General features: G+C 44.2%; 1 protein-coding gene across 2 annotated transcripts in view; it reads right to left on the minus strand.

The window, feature by feature from the left end:
* The window catches only part of KIAA1549 (KIAA1549 ortholog), a 190,624-nt gene that overhangs the window by 28,558 nt on the left and 145,961 nt on the right, over window positions 1-16,105 (minus strand). For both annotated transcript variants that reach the window (XM_075007368.1, XM_075007378.1), the window contains 4 exons: window positions 10,067-10,272; window positions 7,522-7,745; window positions 4,701-4,845; window positions 643-873 (listed from right to left, as the gene is read on the minus strand). In XM_075007368.1, the coding sequence (XP_074863469.1) occupies window positions 643-873; window positions 4,701-4,845; window positions 7,522-7,745; window positions 10,067-10,272 (806 nt within the window). The remainder of the gene's footprint in view (window positions 1-642; window positions 874-4,700; window positions 4,846-7,521; window positions 7,746-10,066; window positions 10,273-16,105) is intronic.

The following is a 16,105-nucleotide window of genomic DNA, read 5'->3' on the forward strand; positions in this document are numbered from 1 at the left end:
CTGAGCTTTTAATTTATTTTGTGTGAGTGTGTGTAGGGGGTGCCAATGGCACACATATAGTGCAAGGTCCACATTTACCCCTGCTAAAAATGATGCATGTTGTACAACATACTTCTAACTCTCTTCAAAAGCTCTTACGAGAGCACTGTCTGATGGGTAGAGCAGGGGAGATCAATCAGGATGTCTTGGTCCCAAAAGTCCTAGCGGAAAACTCTGCCTAGGTACTAAGCTAAAAGAGACCATAGGAAAGAAATGCCTTTCCTTTAAATACCAAGACTGATCAGTGAAAGATCATGGCTGTGTCAACCAGGAAAGCGATCTCTCAAAAGAGAACTCCTATCTGCTTCCCATTGACACAAAAGGTTCCAAGGGTGTTTTAAAAAGCGAGTTCCTCATTTTGAAACTGTTCACATCATTGACACTCCTGGTTCCAATAATTGCTCAATATCTGTGATGAGCCCTGATCTAAAAGGTATAACAACAGCGACCACCGCTCATTGGTCCTAACACCCTCCCCAGATAAGCCTCTCAAGATGTACCACTCACACTAAACGGACTGTTTACTTCCTGAGCTGGACCATATGGTAATCCCCACTGTGTGCCTGCAGTTCCCTTTCCAGCTTGAGCAGGAATGCTGTTTACCGGATGTCCTGCAGAGACCCCAGGTGCTGTGATGGCAGTGGAACTGGCTGCTTGGCTACTGGGAGCCACCAGGGCAAAGGCATCATCCAAGAGAGAGTGCATGGTCTGCCGAGCCTCTTCAATGGATGGCTGTGGAGGCATGTACTGAGAGACAGGGTGAGAAGGCAAGGCTGGGTACTTCCCAAGATGAAGAGAAGGTGGCTGTGATTCTGTAGGCAGGTCAGGGTCAGACTACGGAGAACAGAGAATGGAAGCAGCAGTCAGTCTTTTACATAAGCAATTTCAAGTCACAGTGACACAGCTTCTGAACAATGATTAGAACAAGCAGGGGCTTTTTAACTGGAGGCAACGGCGTAGTTGAGCCATCCCATCCAAAGGACAGTTTGGGGCACTCACCCTTTGGCTCTTCACTTTGCGGGCCTGGGGGATTTGAGGCCAGCAGCAGGGGTCAGGCATTTTCCAGTGGCAGAAAGAAGAGTGACCCAGAGCCAGATAGCTCCATTCCTGCAGCTTCCAGCTGCATCAGTTGGAGGAAGGAGTCTGGGAGGAAGGAGTGAGACCACCTGCACCACCCTGCACTCACTGGCGGTGGGAGGCAGAGAGGTTTGGCTTGCCCAAGCCCCTCACGCAATCCTTGTGGCTCAGGGGATCAGCAGGGGGCCTGACGCCAACAGCAGGGGTCAGGCCCACCCTGTACTCCCAGTAGTGGCAGTGCGAAGTGCAGCAACATGGATCTGCCCCGTTCCACTCCATGTTGCTCTGCTTCCTGGGGCTGGTGAGTGTGAGTGGCTGTTCCATCCCTTCCTCCAAGCCCCCACCCCAGCACACGATGTGTCTGGGAGCCAAGGGAAGTGGAGGGGGCTGAATCATTTTGCTTCCAGCCAGTGCTGCTGGTGAGTACAGGAGCAGGCCATGCCCCCCCCCCACCAGCTCCCTTGGCTGCAGTTGTCATGGGGGGAGTTTGGGGGAATGGGGGAGGGATGGAGTAGGGGTTAGGGAAAAGTTGTGGAGTGAGGGTGGGGCAGTAGGTGGGGTGGGGCCCGAGATGGAGTCGGGGCAAGAAGTGTCCCAGGTCCCACACCTCTTAGGGACGGCCCTGTAGAGGAGAGACCTGGGTGCTGGATTAATCACAGGATGACTATTGGACACTAGTATGATGCAGCTGTGAAAGACCAAAGTACAAAAGTATTAATGCTACTGCACTAGGCACTGGTAAGTCCTCAAGTGGAGTACTGTGTACCATTTGAGAACAACAAGGAGTCCTGTGGCACCTTATAGACTAACAGATATTTTGGAGCATAAGCTTTCGTGGGCAAAGACCCTCTTCATCAGATACATCTGATGAATCATTAGATCATCTAATCTAATCATGCTCCAGTCATCTTGTGATTAATCCTCCCCCATTCCCCTATCCCTCCCCCATTCCCCCAAACTCCCCCCATCGTGTGCTGGGGTGGGGGCTTGGAGGAAGGGATGGAACAGCCACTCACACACAAAAGTTCATCTGCAGATACATCTGATGAAGAGGGTCTTTGCCCACGAAAGCTTATGCTCCAAAATATCTGTTAGTCTATAAGGTGCCACAGGACTTCTTGCTGTTCTCAAAGATACAGACTAACACGGCCACTACCTCTCTGCTACTTGTACCATTTTGGTCACCCATGTTCAAGAAAGATAAATTGAAACTGGAGCAGAAGCAGAGAAGGGCTACTAGCATGACCATGAGAGAATGGACAGCCTATCCTATGGGAGAAGACCAGAAAAATGTGGCTTGTTTTGCCTAGCAAAACAGAGACTGACAGGGGATATGAATAAATTGCAGGGGGAGGGGAGGAGGAGATGTTTAAGCTACAGGATCATGTTGGCAGAAGAACAAACAGGTTGAACTGACTCTGAACAAATTCAGAGGGTGAGGCTATTGAACAATATAACAGTCTTCCAGAAGCAGTTGTGCAGGCAGGCAAACACTGAAGAATGCCACAAAGTGATCAGGGTGACTCTATCAGATGGCTGCTTATGCTGGTAGGTGACAGGGCTAAGGGCTCATTTCCAGTTTATATCTTATAGTCCTAGAAAGTTCATGCTTCAGGCCTTCAGCTGGACACCTACAGCAGGCCTGGAGGGATTTCCTCCCTCCCTCCAAAGACAGGGTGAGCCAGTGCTCTCTGGTGATATCAAGCTCTCAGGTGTTTGCTGACAGATTCTTATTCACATGCTCTGGGACTAACCGATTAACATATGTGGCGTCAGGAAAAAAATTTGCCTCCAGGTCAGACTGGCAGTGACCTTGGGGTTTTTCACCACTTTCTCTGAAGCCTGTTGTGCTGGACACTTACCAGGACTATGTGTGTGTATCTCAGTTATTTCCCTGACAGGGCAGTGGCCTCAGGCCTTTGGTGCACTTGAACCCTTCCTACTCTCTTTCTGCTGCATAACAGTCTAGTCTTCAGTGGGTTGGGCTACTTTTGTCTCCTTTCCCTTCAGTGGGCTGGGTTTAGCATGTGTGTGGTGGGCAGTGGTGGCAGACTGTGATGTACAGAAGGTCAGATTAACTGATCTTATTGTTCTTTCTGGCCTTAAGCCCTATGACCACCGAAACCAAGCTGAGATGTATGGCTTCTATGTGAATTCCAGGAAAAAAACCTGCACAAGTCTTTTACCAGAGAGTACTTTAATTCAAACCTTCCACTCAATTTAAACTGCATCACTGTGAAACTAGGTGAGGACCAGTGTGCTACATGGTAGAGGCCGAGGAATAGTAGAATGATGTGATTTGTAAAAACATCTGAAATCACAAAGTGAATGCTGACTCTATAGAGAACATAACTCTCTCCTTCTGAATCTCTGCAGCTCTAGGGAGCGAGATGAGTCTTTGCATAACAACTGGGTACCATAGCACTAGTGTGAAATATTTACAACTGTCCAGGCCAGGGCAACACCAGAAAGGAACTATTCCATGGCTAAGGGGTTAGCTGTCAGGAGGTTGAACTCAGGTGAATCATCTTAAAGGGATTCATTACGCTGTCTGGTGGCGGTAATTACCTGACAGAAGCCTGGTGTAGCCAGCACAATTTCTAAATATGGTTTTACCTCAGGAGCGTATTGTTCCTCAGTAACAGGAAGTTGCACAATGTTTGCCATAGCAGATTTATTGTGCCAGCTCATTCTCGCCACTTCAGATGGCTGAAGTGCCAGTTGTCAAGCCACAATCCTCTATTTCACTGGGAGCCGAGGAGCAACTCTCCACAGATGCCAAAAGGGCAGAGCTTGCTATGTGATGAGTCTCAAATAGCTTCACACTATAACTCATTCTGACGTTAGAATGGTCATTGTGCACATCTGAATGCAGATGAAGGCCACAGAAACAGATGTTGTTCTTTTCTGTATTTTTAAATATAAACTGTTTGGAACTGTTCAGAGGTTTTGAATGTTAGTGGTCTGAGTGAAGGCTGATTAGTGGCCAGAGTGCAGTTGCAACAATCCAAGCAGTTTGCTATTTGAATACTAAACCCAAAAGTTCTTAGTTACTATTATGAACATGGAAATAACACTAAATTGCTGGACACTGGATAAGAAGTACTCAGTTATTTCTGCACTGTTATCTCAGTTTTAAGAAAAAAACATCTATCATTGAGGAACTTGAGTTTTCTACACCCTGAGAAATTGGCATAAAATTTCCTTTAATGTTTGAAATTATTTACTCACTGGCAATGTGCACTAGAATGTTTTGAACTGACCCTGCTCAAAAGGATCCTGTAGCATGCACACGTTTTCATGTGATAGAACTTTCCAGGATTTATATTTTAAGTTTCTAAGGGTTTGGTGCTTCTGTTTTGAAGACAAAGGAACACCAGCACAGGAGTGTCAAATGACAGGTTTTCACTGTTTTGCCCAAACTTTCTGCATAGGAGATTCTTGACTCACTCAGTTTCAGCCAGATGGAATTTGCTCATAAGCTAGCCACTCAGAACACACCAGGAACACAAGCAACTTGCCTAAATCACTGTTATTGTTAAGAATCATCAGCCTGTGCCTGTCAACTGAAAAGACAAACGTACAATATACGCGGAATTATTGACTCCTGGTGGTCTTTTGTATGTCCCATCACTGTCAGTGGTGATTAGCCTGTCCTTCTCAGCATCAACAGGGCTGCCATTGATCTGGTGTCTCCGCCGCTGCTTGGGAGAACGTTTTGCTCGTGAACTAAAAAGAGAAATGAAAACCAAGAGAAAGTTCAGCTCCTTCTACCTTACTAGAACTTTTTGGAAGTAGGAACTTTAACTGCTTGTTATCTAAAGTTCTAGGTGCTATAATGTATTTCAACAGTCCCTAAAATATTTCTCTTTTGATGTGTTATGCTTCAGGACCTGATAAAAGGAGCAAATGTATGTGCAATTTTGCTCTGGAAGACAATTTTTCTACCTGGGTAACCTAGCATACTTTATAAGTTCATAGATTCTTCCAATCTCCTTCAATCACATAAGAAATTATTGATTTACACTTTTTATTTTCAGGATTTTCAGAAATAAAACTACATAAAATGTAAATCAATACTCCTTAATGCAACAGAATGGGAGAGGCTGATAAGCAGCCACTTACAGCGCTGTGTGGTGGAACTGTGCCCAGTTTGAGATACCTAGGATTTGATATTTCAGAGGTCCTAGAACTATGTAGCATTCAGTATGTTCAGAGCTGAGTCACTACTGACTGCAGCTGAAGCTGTGAATGCTGTGCACTTCTGCAAATCAGACCCCAGGGGTCTTAACACTGGTCATCCAGAAAACAAGGAACACCCAATTAGTGACCACCACTAAAAAGACTGGTTTAACTGACTTGTCCATCATCACACAGGAACTCTGTGCTCTAGTAGACAGACTACTGCCTTTTCTTCCGGCCACCCAACCCCGCCAGCCTTGACCCCTTTGTCCCAATATCATCCCAGTCCTGCATCTTCACACTCCTGGTTCCTCATTGCTCTCCTATTTTTCCTCAACTAACAATTTCCAGCCAGGCTACATGCAGGCTTCTCTTCCTAGTCACAGTCTCCTTGTCCTGTACATACTGTCTCCCTGTCCCAGTCCTACCCAATCCATTTCCATCTTTCTTGCCAAGCCAGTCCCAGTTCCTCCTATCCCAGCTCATTTCACTTTCTTCAGATATTTCTTGTTGCAGACCTGCAGCATTCCACCTGATGGCTTTGTGGAGATGACTAAGAAATAGACAGACTGCAAGTCTGAGATTAGGTTGAGCTTTCAGCTGTTGTAGATGTGTCAGCTGAAGGAAAGACATAATGGAGGAAAAGTTTGTATTTGTTTTCAGTGTGAAAGTGGTCCAGACAGGACTGCTTTCAGGGAATCTGGACCTCAAGAGATAGAGTTCTCTGGGACAGTAGACACAGAGAGGGCACTGTTCTGAAATACAAGATCAGGAGGGGTTAAGTGCAGTGTACACCTGGTTATCATGAAGAAATATGGAAGGAGGGACTTTGTTGTCTGGCATTTGCAGAGTTTTAAAGATAAATGTGCAGAGCCCTGCATAGATACAAATTATACCTGACGATGCGGGTATCTGTGGATATACTTCAGTATCTGTGGAACTGCAGGTCTCTTCCCAGGAATAGTAATGATGAAAGCATCGGAATGTGGGTCTGCCACTCCCAGGAGCCAGCACCCTGCACCTGCAGCTCCTCTGGCATGGCTGTACTGCCCCCACCCCCACTGACTTGGACAGGCACCAGGCTCTCTGGCATGCCCCTGGACAGGAGACACAGAAAACAGTGTGGCAGGGACATGGACAGGACTGGCAATCAGTGCAGCCATGCCAGATGAGCTACTGACAAGGGGAGCTGGGCTACCAGGACCAGAGGCCCCACTTTCAGCTCCTGTCATCACTGCTATTCCCAGGAGAGCCCTGTGGGTCTGCGGACACAAATTCGTACCAATGCAGAGCTCTATAAATTTGTGGTTTTATATATTTTATAATTAGTTTCCACGTCTCTTAACTACATGTTTCTGTCTTGTTTTAATATGAAAATAGTATTGTTTGCTGTTTACTTTTTTCCCTTGTTCTTTAGTCTCTGTTAGTTCTCATAAGTAAACTCAAATTTTGTTTCACCCTGTTGTGTAGGGTTAGCATTTAAGCAGCTCTGCTTCAGCCTGCTTCCAAAATTACATTCATTTAACAATTACGCTAGAGGAATTGGACAGTTTTCCATGTAGTCCTACACAGCTACTAAATGAATAATGTGCAAACATAACAGCACAAACAATAAAGATCTCTTTTACAATGGCTCTGGTCCGTTTGGTTTGGCTATTGAGAAACCATTCATGAGAACATGTAAAAAAAAGCACATGGCCCTCTGAATGCTGTTAAAGAAAAAACACCACAAAAAAACCTATTGTGCATGTATTGACTGGACCAGTGGTTCCCATCCTGGGCTCTTCAAGGGTTTTGCAGGGGTCCATAAAAAAGTGAAAGATAAATAAACATGACCACAGAAAATAAGTTTTAAAACAATTATTATTCTTAAATTAAATCTCTTCTAATAACGTTATTAATTGCTGTCCAAAAATCTATGTTGTTGTTTCCTTTTTCATTTAATGAAGTGTACATAGTGGCTAGAATTAGCTTTGATGGGGGTCCGGGAATGGTTTGGGGTGTGGCTGGGGGTCCACACTAGTAAAAGGTTGGGAACCACTGGACTAAACCAAAACACCAAGAATAAACCCCATGATTTCACTCCTCCAATCAAATATTCCTTAGGAACAAACAAAATGATTTTAAGCTCTCCAAGTGCAGAATTACAGGCCTGAAACAGTTTGCAGGTCTTGACATTCATTCTAAAAGCAAGTGACTTTTTCTCTGGCTCTTAGACCGTACCTCTTCCTGGGTTCTATAAAAACAGTAGGCATGTTGCCCCCAGGGTCCAAGATCTTGTCTATTTGCATCTGCGCTTTCCGATATATTCTATGTTGCTCTTTGGAATCAATGACAATCACATCATCCACAACTGGAAATTCATAGTGACCTTTGCGCTTGGCTCGAAGACGGATCTTATTGCGGTGATGCTCAATCTCAGACTTATGCCTCAGAGCTGTTTGTATCTTACAGGAGAAAAAGAAAACCATGAGATGCACTTTTGCAAAGAGAGACTTTTACTGTTGTGCAGTAAAAAGGAGAGACAGAGCTAAACCAAGCAATTGGAAACTGGCCAGTTATCTTTCCCTTTGTCAGGCAATGGGCTCATTAGCTCCCCAGGCAGATGAGCTATTAGACATGGGATAATCACTAGCACAGTAAGCAAAATTAGAAGTGGCAGAGTGTTAATAAAAAGCATGATGAACAACAAAAAGTCCTCCTAGTTAACATAAAAATAACATATGGAGATAACACCTAGCACATAGAGCTGGAAGGAATCTTCAGAGGTCATCGAGTCCAGTCCCCTGCCCTCACAGCAGGGCCTATCATTATTCCTGACAGAATTTTTTTTTTAAATCTATTTGTCCCAGTTTCGTAAATGCCCCCCTCAAGGACGGAGCTCACAACCCTGAGTTTAGCAGGCCAATGCTCAAGCCACTGAGGTATCCCTCCCCACTGAAACCATGCTCCATTCAAAGTTGATTGCGACCAAGCACACCTGTGGCATATGTCTGCCTGCACCCATCACAAAAGTTATTTCATAGCTACAGCCAAAGTCTGTCACCAAGTCCATTTAAGAAAAGAGCTCATAATACAAGGGGCAAGAAGATAAGGAGCTGATTGAGTGGCAGAGTTGGAAGAAGGAAAGAGGAGTGGAATGGTTTAGGGTGTGGCAACAGGTTCTTCAGGTCACTCCAGGTTGCACCTCTCTGGTCTAGCATGGTCAGGACCTAATAGGTCCCCAACAAGAGGATTTGCCAGACCAGTGGAGGTCGAGGGATTCTGCCCCTCAGGAGGCTCACTCCCAAGGCTGCTGCAGCCCCAGCCTTCCTCCCCACGATTCTGGCTCCAGCCTGGGCTCCCCATGGCTGCCCTGGTGCTCCAGCCACAGCCCCGAGCTGTTGCAGGGCTGCCAGGAGGCTCCGGCTCCATTTCCTGGCCCTACTTGGTAAGCAGGGAGCTCTGACTCCCAGCCCCACTGGCCAGGCAGGGGTTTTGGCTCCAGCTTGTCCCAGTGCTGCCTTTCAGCAGGTGGGAGCTCTGGCTCCAGCCCCAGCTGGGCTTGCAGACCCTGGAGGTCAGTAGCCCCATCTGGTACTCTCTTGTTCTGGAACTTCCAGGGTCCTGCCACACCATAGATGTTGCTGAATGAGCTTGCACTGAATTTGAAAGGTGCAACCCGTAGTTTAAATATAGATCAGTGTCTTTAGAGCTTGTCCAATACTACTAAGTCAATGGGATTCCTTCCACTGATTATAGTAGGTATGGTAACAGGCCCTTAATGACCAATGTGTCTGCGCTGGAGCTATAGTCTGGTGGAGAGAAAGCATGAAAAGTAAAACCCACTATAACCTTTTGTAAAAGTATAAAAAGGTCATTGGACAAATATACATATGGAAAATTCTGCTTAGAGTTAAATTTACATTTCCTGGTTTTCCTTTTTTTTTTTTTTTTTTTTTTTTACAGGTATTACATGTATTAATTTGTCTTCAATGTACTATGTAAGGTACGGAACATAGAGGACAAACTGAGCTTTTAACCTAAAAAGCAGGGAGAGCAGGCAAGCTTCAACCAGGTACAAAATCAGGGACATACAGAACTTGACTCAGATAACCCAATCATCTAGGTGTCACAGAAATGTACAGAGCCACCATGAAGCACATAGTACTTACTAGTACCTGCCATGGCAACTCAAGGTTACGTGGTAAACCGAGCGTCACCACTCTAGTCGCAAAACATACCTAAATAAGAGCTTAAACAAAAGGTTGGGCTATTCTCTACAACCTAAAACAACCAGCAACTCATCACTAAAACCTTTATAAATAAAATCGTTAACAGGATCTGAAGTGCGACTCTCAACACATAAGGGAAATCCAGCCCTTTTTGCTCCCATTCCCACAGAGTTAGCAGCCCATTTCCATACACACTGTATACCCATCTTTGCATGCACCCACACACATTACCTGGCCCATTATAAAGGATTCTTTTACATAGTTTGCTTTATCTAACTCTTAACTTCCCTGCCCCTCTGCTCTTCTGATTTGCCAACCTTGATAACAATTTTTCTGATTTGTCAACCCTGATCATTTTTGGACCTCTGTGCTTCATATATTGAGTTTATTCTGGCAAGGCTATGATCTGAAGAAGTGGGTCTGTCCCACAAAAGCTCATCACCTAATAAATCATTTTGTTAGTCTTTAAAGTGCTACATGACTGCTTTTTTTGTTTTGATAGAATACAGACTAACATGGCTCTCTCTCTCTCTCACACGCTATATTAAAAATACCTCTTTGTTAATTTTGTTGGTCTCTGCAATTCGGTCAGACAGTGCTAGGCTCTGAACCGGAGGGGCTGCAATTGGCTGCATGGCAATCAACTGGATCTTGCTGGGGACTCGTCTGCTTGCTTCTGAGGAACGAGACATCCTGTCTACATGCTCAAAGATGGAAGCAGAGGACTGCTGCTCGGTTCCACTACTGGTCTGCGGAGGTCCTGAATTACCACAACAAAAAGAATACAAGATAGCGTCCTTGTTAAGATCAACTCAGTCACGTGTATAGCCATGCAACCTAATGTTGTAGCACACCATTTCACATTATATCCATCTTTGCTGCTACATTAAATTTGCACCAGAGGGCTCCCATTTGCTGTTGATTTATTTCCAGACAGTTTACCCAGTAGTTTGCAGATTTACAAAACCTTTTCGTAATTTTTCCTAAGGGTGAACAATCATTGATTTCTGTAAATCAAGTATTTGATATTTTACAAAGATAAAAATCTCAAACCAGTTTTGTCCCATCAAAAGCTATCCAGAATGCTCTAGAACACACTCAATATTGCTATGGATAATATCACTTCAGAAATGGAACATTAAAAGGCAGTAAAAGACTTCCACTTGTAAAATGCCGTACTTGAAAAGATAAGTGATAATGAAGGTAATTTGTCAACTAAACAAAGTTTAAAAATCTGTACAAAAAGTATAGTATTACAAGCAATTTTTAAAAAAATTAAGCTTTTACACAGTCTGTTTTTTTTTCTTACCAACAGTTGGTAAGCTGTCTAGCATCTAAATGCTAAACTGTACAAAAGCACTTTGCTGCGATTTGTTGAGAAAATTATTTTAAGCACCTATTATCCAAATTTACTTCGAGTCTCATTTTAGGGAATCGACAGAATTTGCTTGATAATGAGCTCATAAATATTTTGTTACCTTTTCATGCTACAGGTCAAAACTCTCTAATCCAGAACTTTCCCCTCTAGCAACATTTGTAATCTGGCTTGAGTTTAGTTAGGTGACTGACCATTTATTGTAAGTGTGGTCAAGTTGCATGGTCACAAAGTTTTTTTCCAGCCACCAGTCCTGGCTCTCAGTGTTCTGTGATGTTATTTAGCTGCAGTTTACCCCTAAATGTCTTCTAAGAGCCCAGTAAGCAGTGAAAGTGTTGGTAGTATATTAGACTGGGGTCAGCAACCGTTCCGAGGCAGTGTGATGAAACTGGACCTTTTGACCTCTCTGCACAGTCCAAGTACAGGTGATACTTTTTAAAGTCACTAATAATCCTAATTAAAACAGCTTCATTAATAAATGAAGATGCAGAGCTTTACCACTTAGGTGGTGGTTGGCAGCATTAGCTGGTCTTCTGTTAATCCACAGGTAGCATGGCTTTGTACAAATCTCTGGCTGCACAGGGGGAGGAGAGGCAGGGCTGAGTTCACATCTCACACGCTGGTGAAAATCAGCTTGCTTGCCACCCTTGGCACCCATGCCGGGGGTTGCTGACCCCTGGACTAGACAACATTGACCTCCCGTGGTCCAGCAAATTGTCTCATCTGGCACCAGCCAGATCTCTATGGTGCCAGATTATGGAGGTTTAACCTGTGCTTGGTTAATGAGTTGAAACTTATGCAACTATACTACTTAATCAGAACCTTTATAATCTTGTCCATAACTTTCTGTTCAGAGTACCTATCTACAAATATAAGCAAAACAGACAAACAATCTGAAATGTAGTCAATTTACCATAATCAATTCACCAAAAGTAGTTTCCAGAACTACAGCTGCCTCTGTGTTCTTCTGGCAGTTTTTGTGGTTCTACAAGAAAATTCTTCCTTATGTTTTCTTTATTTTTCTTTATGTTCCTCTCCCCACTGCTGCATGAAAGTCTCACAAAGGAAGAAAATCACTATTTCCTACCACAAACTCCATATGAAGGCACTTCTATGCCTGTACTAGCCCTAAGAAGTCAATTAAAAGAGCTCCACTTAGACCTGAAGGCTGCCTACTTGAAACAATGTGCAGGACTGAGAGGCCTAAAAGACTGATTGTACAAAAGAACTAGAGAAACAGACTAAACAAAAAAGTGGTGTTGAATGAATTAGAGGAAAACATAGAAAAAACAGGTAATTTAATTTTGCCTATAATTTTTCAGCACCAACTACTTTTAACTCAAATGCAGAAAGTAGTACAGTTTTTAAGACAATCGTGTCTTTTTAAATAGAAAAATAACATACAGAAACTAAATCCTAAAAGGGAAAAAGTCTCCAAAGGTTCAGGTTCCTTAATTAAATGAATATAATATCAATCTCATTTTAACTTCCTAATTTACAATTAGAACATAAGAATGGCCATTACTGGGTTAGACCAAAGGTCCATCTAGCCCAGCATCCTGTCTGCTGACAGTGGCCAGTGCCAGGTGCCTCAGAGTGGATGGACTGAAGACAATGATCAAGCAACTTGTCTCCTGCCATCCATCTCCAGCTTCTGACAAACAGTGGCCAGGTACACCATTCCTATCCCCTGGCTAATAACCTTTTATGGACCTAATCTTCATGAATTTATCTAGCTCTTCTTTGAACTCTCTTATAGTTCTAGCCTTCACAGCCTCCTCTGGCAAAGAGTTCCACAGGTTGACAGTGCGCTGTGTAAAAAAACAACAACTTTCTTTTATTAGTTTTAAACCTGCTACTCATTAATTTCATTTGGTGTCTTCTAGTTCTTATATTATGGGAACAAGTAAATAACTTTTCATTATTCACCTTCTCCACACCGCTCATGATTTTATATGCCTGTATCATATCCTGCCCCCACCCCGTCTCCTCCTTTCTAAATTGAAAAGTCCCAGTCTCTATAAACTTTTCTCATATGGGACCCATTCCAAACCCCTAATCATTTTAGTTGCCCTTTTCTGAACCTTTTTTAAAGCCAGAATATCTTTTCTGAGGTGAGGAGACCACATTTGTACGCAGTATTCAAGATGTGGGTGTACCATAGTTTTATAAAGTAGCAGTAAAGTATTCTTCATCTTATTTTCTATCCCTTTTTTAATAATTCCTCACATCCTATTTGATTTTTTTTGACTTCAGCTGCACGCTGTGTGGATGTTTTCAGATAACTATCCACAATAGCCCCAAGATCTCTTTCCTGATTAGTTGTAGCTAAATTAGCCCCAATCTCATTGAACGAATACTTGGGGTTATTTTTTCCAATGTGCATTACTTTGCACTTATCCACATTACATTTCATCTGCCATTTTGTTGGCCAATCACTCAGTTTGGTGAGATCTTTTTGAAGTTCTTCTCAGGTCTGCTTTTGTCTTGACTATTTTGAACAGTTTAGTATCAACCACAAACTACCACCTCACTGCTTACCCCTTTCTCTAGATCATTTATGAACAAATTGAATAGGATTGGTCCTAGGACTGACCCTTGGGGAACTCCACGTTACCCTTCTCCATTTAGAAAATTTACCATTTATTCCTGCTCTTTGTTTCCTGTCTTTTAACCAGTTCTCGATCCATGAAATTAAGAGATTTGAACATTTATTTTAAATACTCTTAACTATTAAAATTAAGAGCAGAGCTCTGAGTTGATCAATGCTAATGACAGCAACTTAGATAATTTAAAATACATAATTTCAATGATCTAATTTACTTATTACTATGTACAACATTTGTTTCATTTCCTCTTGGACAATTTAAACCCACTAGTCACTTTTTCTTGTTCCCTGCTAATTCTAGTTACTTTTATTTTCAGCTTCCCATGTATTTACACAATCCAGTGGTTTGGGTTTCAACTGCAGCAAGGGAATGCTACTTTGTTAAAAAATTATTTCCACTAGAACTTATATAAAAGACATGGAATATTAGTTTTTGTTTTGAGCATTTTGCAAAAGCTTGTCATCACAAAACCTACATTTCTTGTTCAAATGTGACCTAACCTCTAATTTTGTCCCTCTAACAGAGCAGTCAGCAACCTTTCCAAGGCAGGGTGTTGAAATCTGACCTTATGACCTCTACGCATGGTCAGAATGCCAATGATACTTTTTAAAGTCACTAATAGTCCTACTTACAACAGCTTCATTAGTAAATAAATTAAGATGTAGAACTTTACTTTTAGTGCACGAAAATAGGCTAGTGTGCCACTCTTGGCATGAATGCTGGAGGTTGCAGACCCCTGCACTACAGGATGACACAGTCTCACCAACTAGGCACTTTATATACACCAGCGTGCCAGTGAGCAGCAGTGTGCCCTGTAAACTGAGGGGTTGGGTGGCTGCCCAGGAGCGATTCAGGTGCAACCCAGATGATTAGCAGAGTGCACATAGCCAGCAGCATGTGTTTCTAATGGTGGTGCACCTCTGCACATGCCTTGGTGCACATAGCAAAATTTATTCCAGTGCTGGATGTAAAAAAATAGAGAGAACACAGGTCTGCAGACTGGTGCCTGAGACCTGTGGCACACCAGGATTGTGCAGCGTTGCTTGTCAGATGCTCATGGCCAGACCTTGCTCTGCTAGCAGGCAAATACACATTTACCCAGCACTAAGAAAGCACTCTGTGGCAGTCAAACCATTTCACCAACAGCAGCTGGTCCAGTACCTGATATTACCTCCTTCACATACACCCACCTCTGCAAGGGCCCTCACATGGGTAGAGTCAGCTGCTGGAAACACATCAAGTCGGCTTCCGTTCACCTGCTGCCCTCCATCTCGGGTTGGGAGGGGGACCACAACTGAGCATGGAACCCCCCACAACCCTGCTGTGCACAGCTCCCTTTTTCATGCCAGCTGGACCCCACTGCCTGCCACTCCAGGGCACTGCTCCCAACACTCTGAGCAGGGCTTGCAAGGAGCCTGCTGTCCAGGGCTGCAAGCCATGTGTGACCTCAAAACCCCAGCCAAAGGGGAACCCCAGGGAGGTTTGGGAGCCTCCTCTCCCACTTCATGGCACTCCCTGCCATGCATCCAACAACCCTGTGACAACCGGGCCTGCCCCGCCCCTCAAAAGGACAGGGCAGCCAGGAGTGGATGCAGTAGCTCAAGGCCTGGAGGCAGTTCAGGGGAGGGGGGCTGTGGGCTGGATTTTGGAGATGACCCTGTAGTGTAGGGAGGTGCTGCGGTTTGCAGGCTGGAGAGGTGGCTGCATGCAGGCCTGGCATTGTGGCCCTGCAACAGACCCTCTGACCCCATCATAGCCTCATGGAACAGACTTTACAGCACACTGCCCTGCCTCTCCTTTCCTTCTGTTTTCCAAGGTAACCTGGAGCCTTTCAGTAGCTGTTGGCTTGAACTGTCCTTTCTAAATGGCAGCACACAGATCTTTATCTGGGGTTCATGCAGAAACAATCAGTGGCCTCTTAAAGACATCAAAGAGTGGTGGGGCTTGAGTTAGAGTGGTTTCTTTGAAAGAGTTGAAGTGCCAACCTCTCTCCTGGCTCCATAGTTTGTCCCAGGGAGAAGTGTGCCTCCTGCTGATCCCCTGCCCCCAGAATACTGACCCCCCGGCCCCCTGCATCAGCCACCTGAGTCTCTTGTCTGTGACTCTCCTCCAAGAGAGCTGTGAAATGACATCTGATTAAAAGCAGATGAGTAAATGCAGCAGCTCCAGCAGCAGAAGCACCAGTCTCTGAAGATCTGTGTGAGTGGTATAAGCTCTGGATGCATGAGGAGGGGCAGGGCTGAACTCTCAGCTGCATGGAGGGAGGAGGGGCGGAGCTGAACTCCTGACGCATGCAATGAAAAGCTGCTCACATGCTGCTCTTGGCACACGTGCTGGGAGATGCCAACCCCTGCTCTAATACAACACAAAGCAAGTCCAAATGCAGCCATTTCCCTTCAAATGGGCATTGTCCAAAGTCCACTGTAGCAGTAACAGATACAGCAGGTACCGTGATGAAGCTGTCAACCTATTTTCACATAAGACACTGAACAGTCAAACAATAACCGTCTCAACAGACCTTCACCGAATAAAAACGTGTGAACAACTGAAGACTCATTATTGATGTATCAACTCCTGGAGCCATCCAGGCCCTCAGAAGCAAAAACTTA

Source organism: Carettochelys insculpta, chromosome 1 (genome assembly GCF_033958435.1).
Source record: "Carettochelys insculpta isolate YL-2023 chromosome 1, ASM3395843v1, whole genome shotgun sequence".
NCBI lineage: Eukaryota > Metazoa > Chordata > Testudines > Carettochelyidae > Carettochelys > Carettochelys insculpta.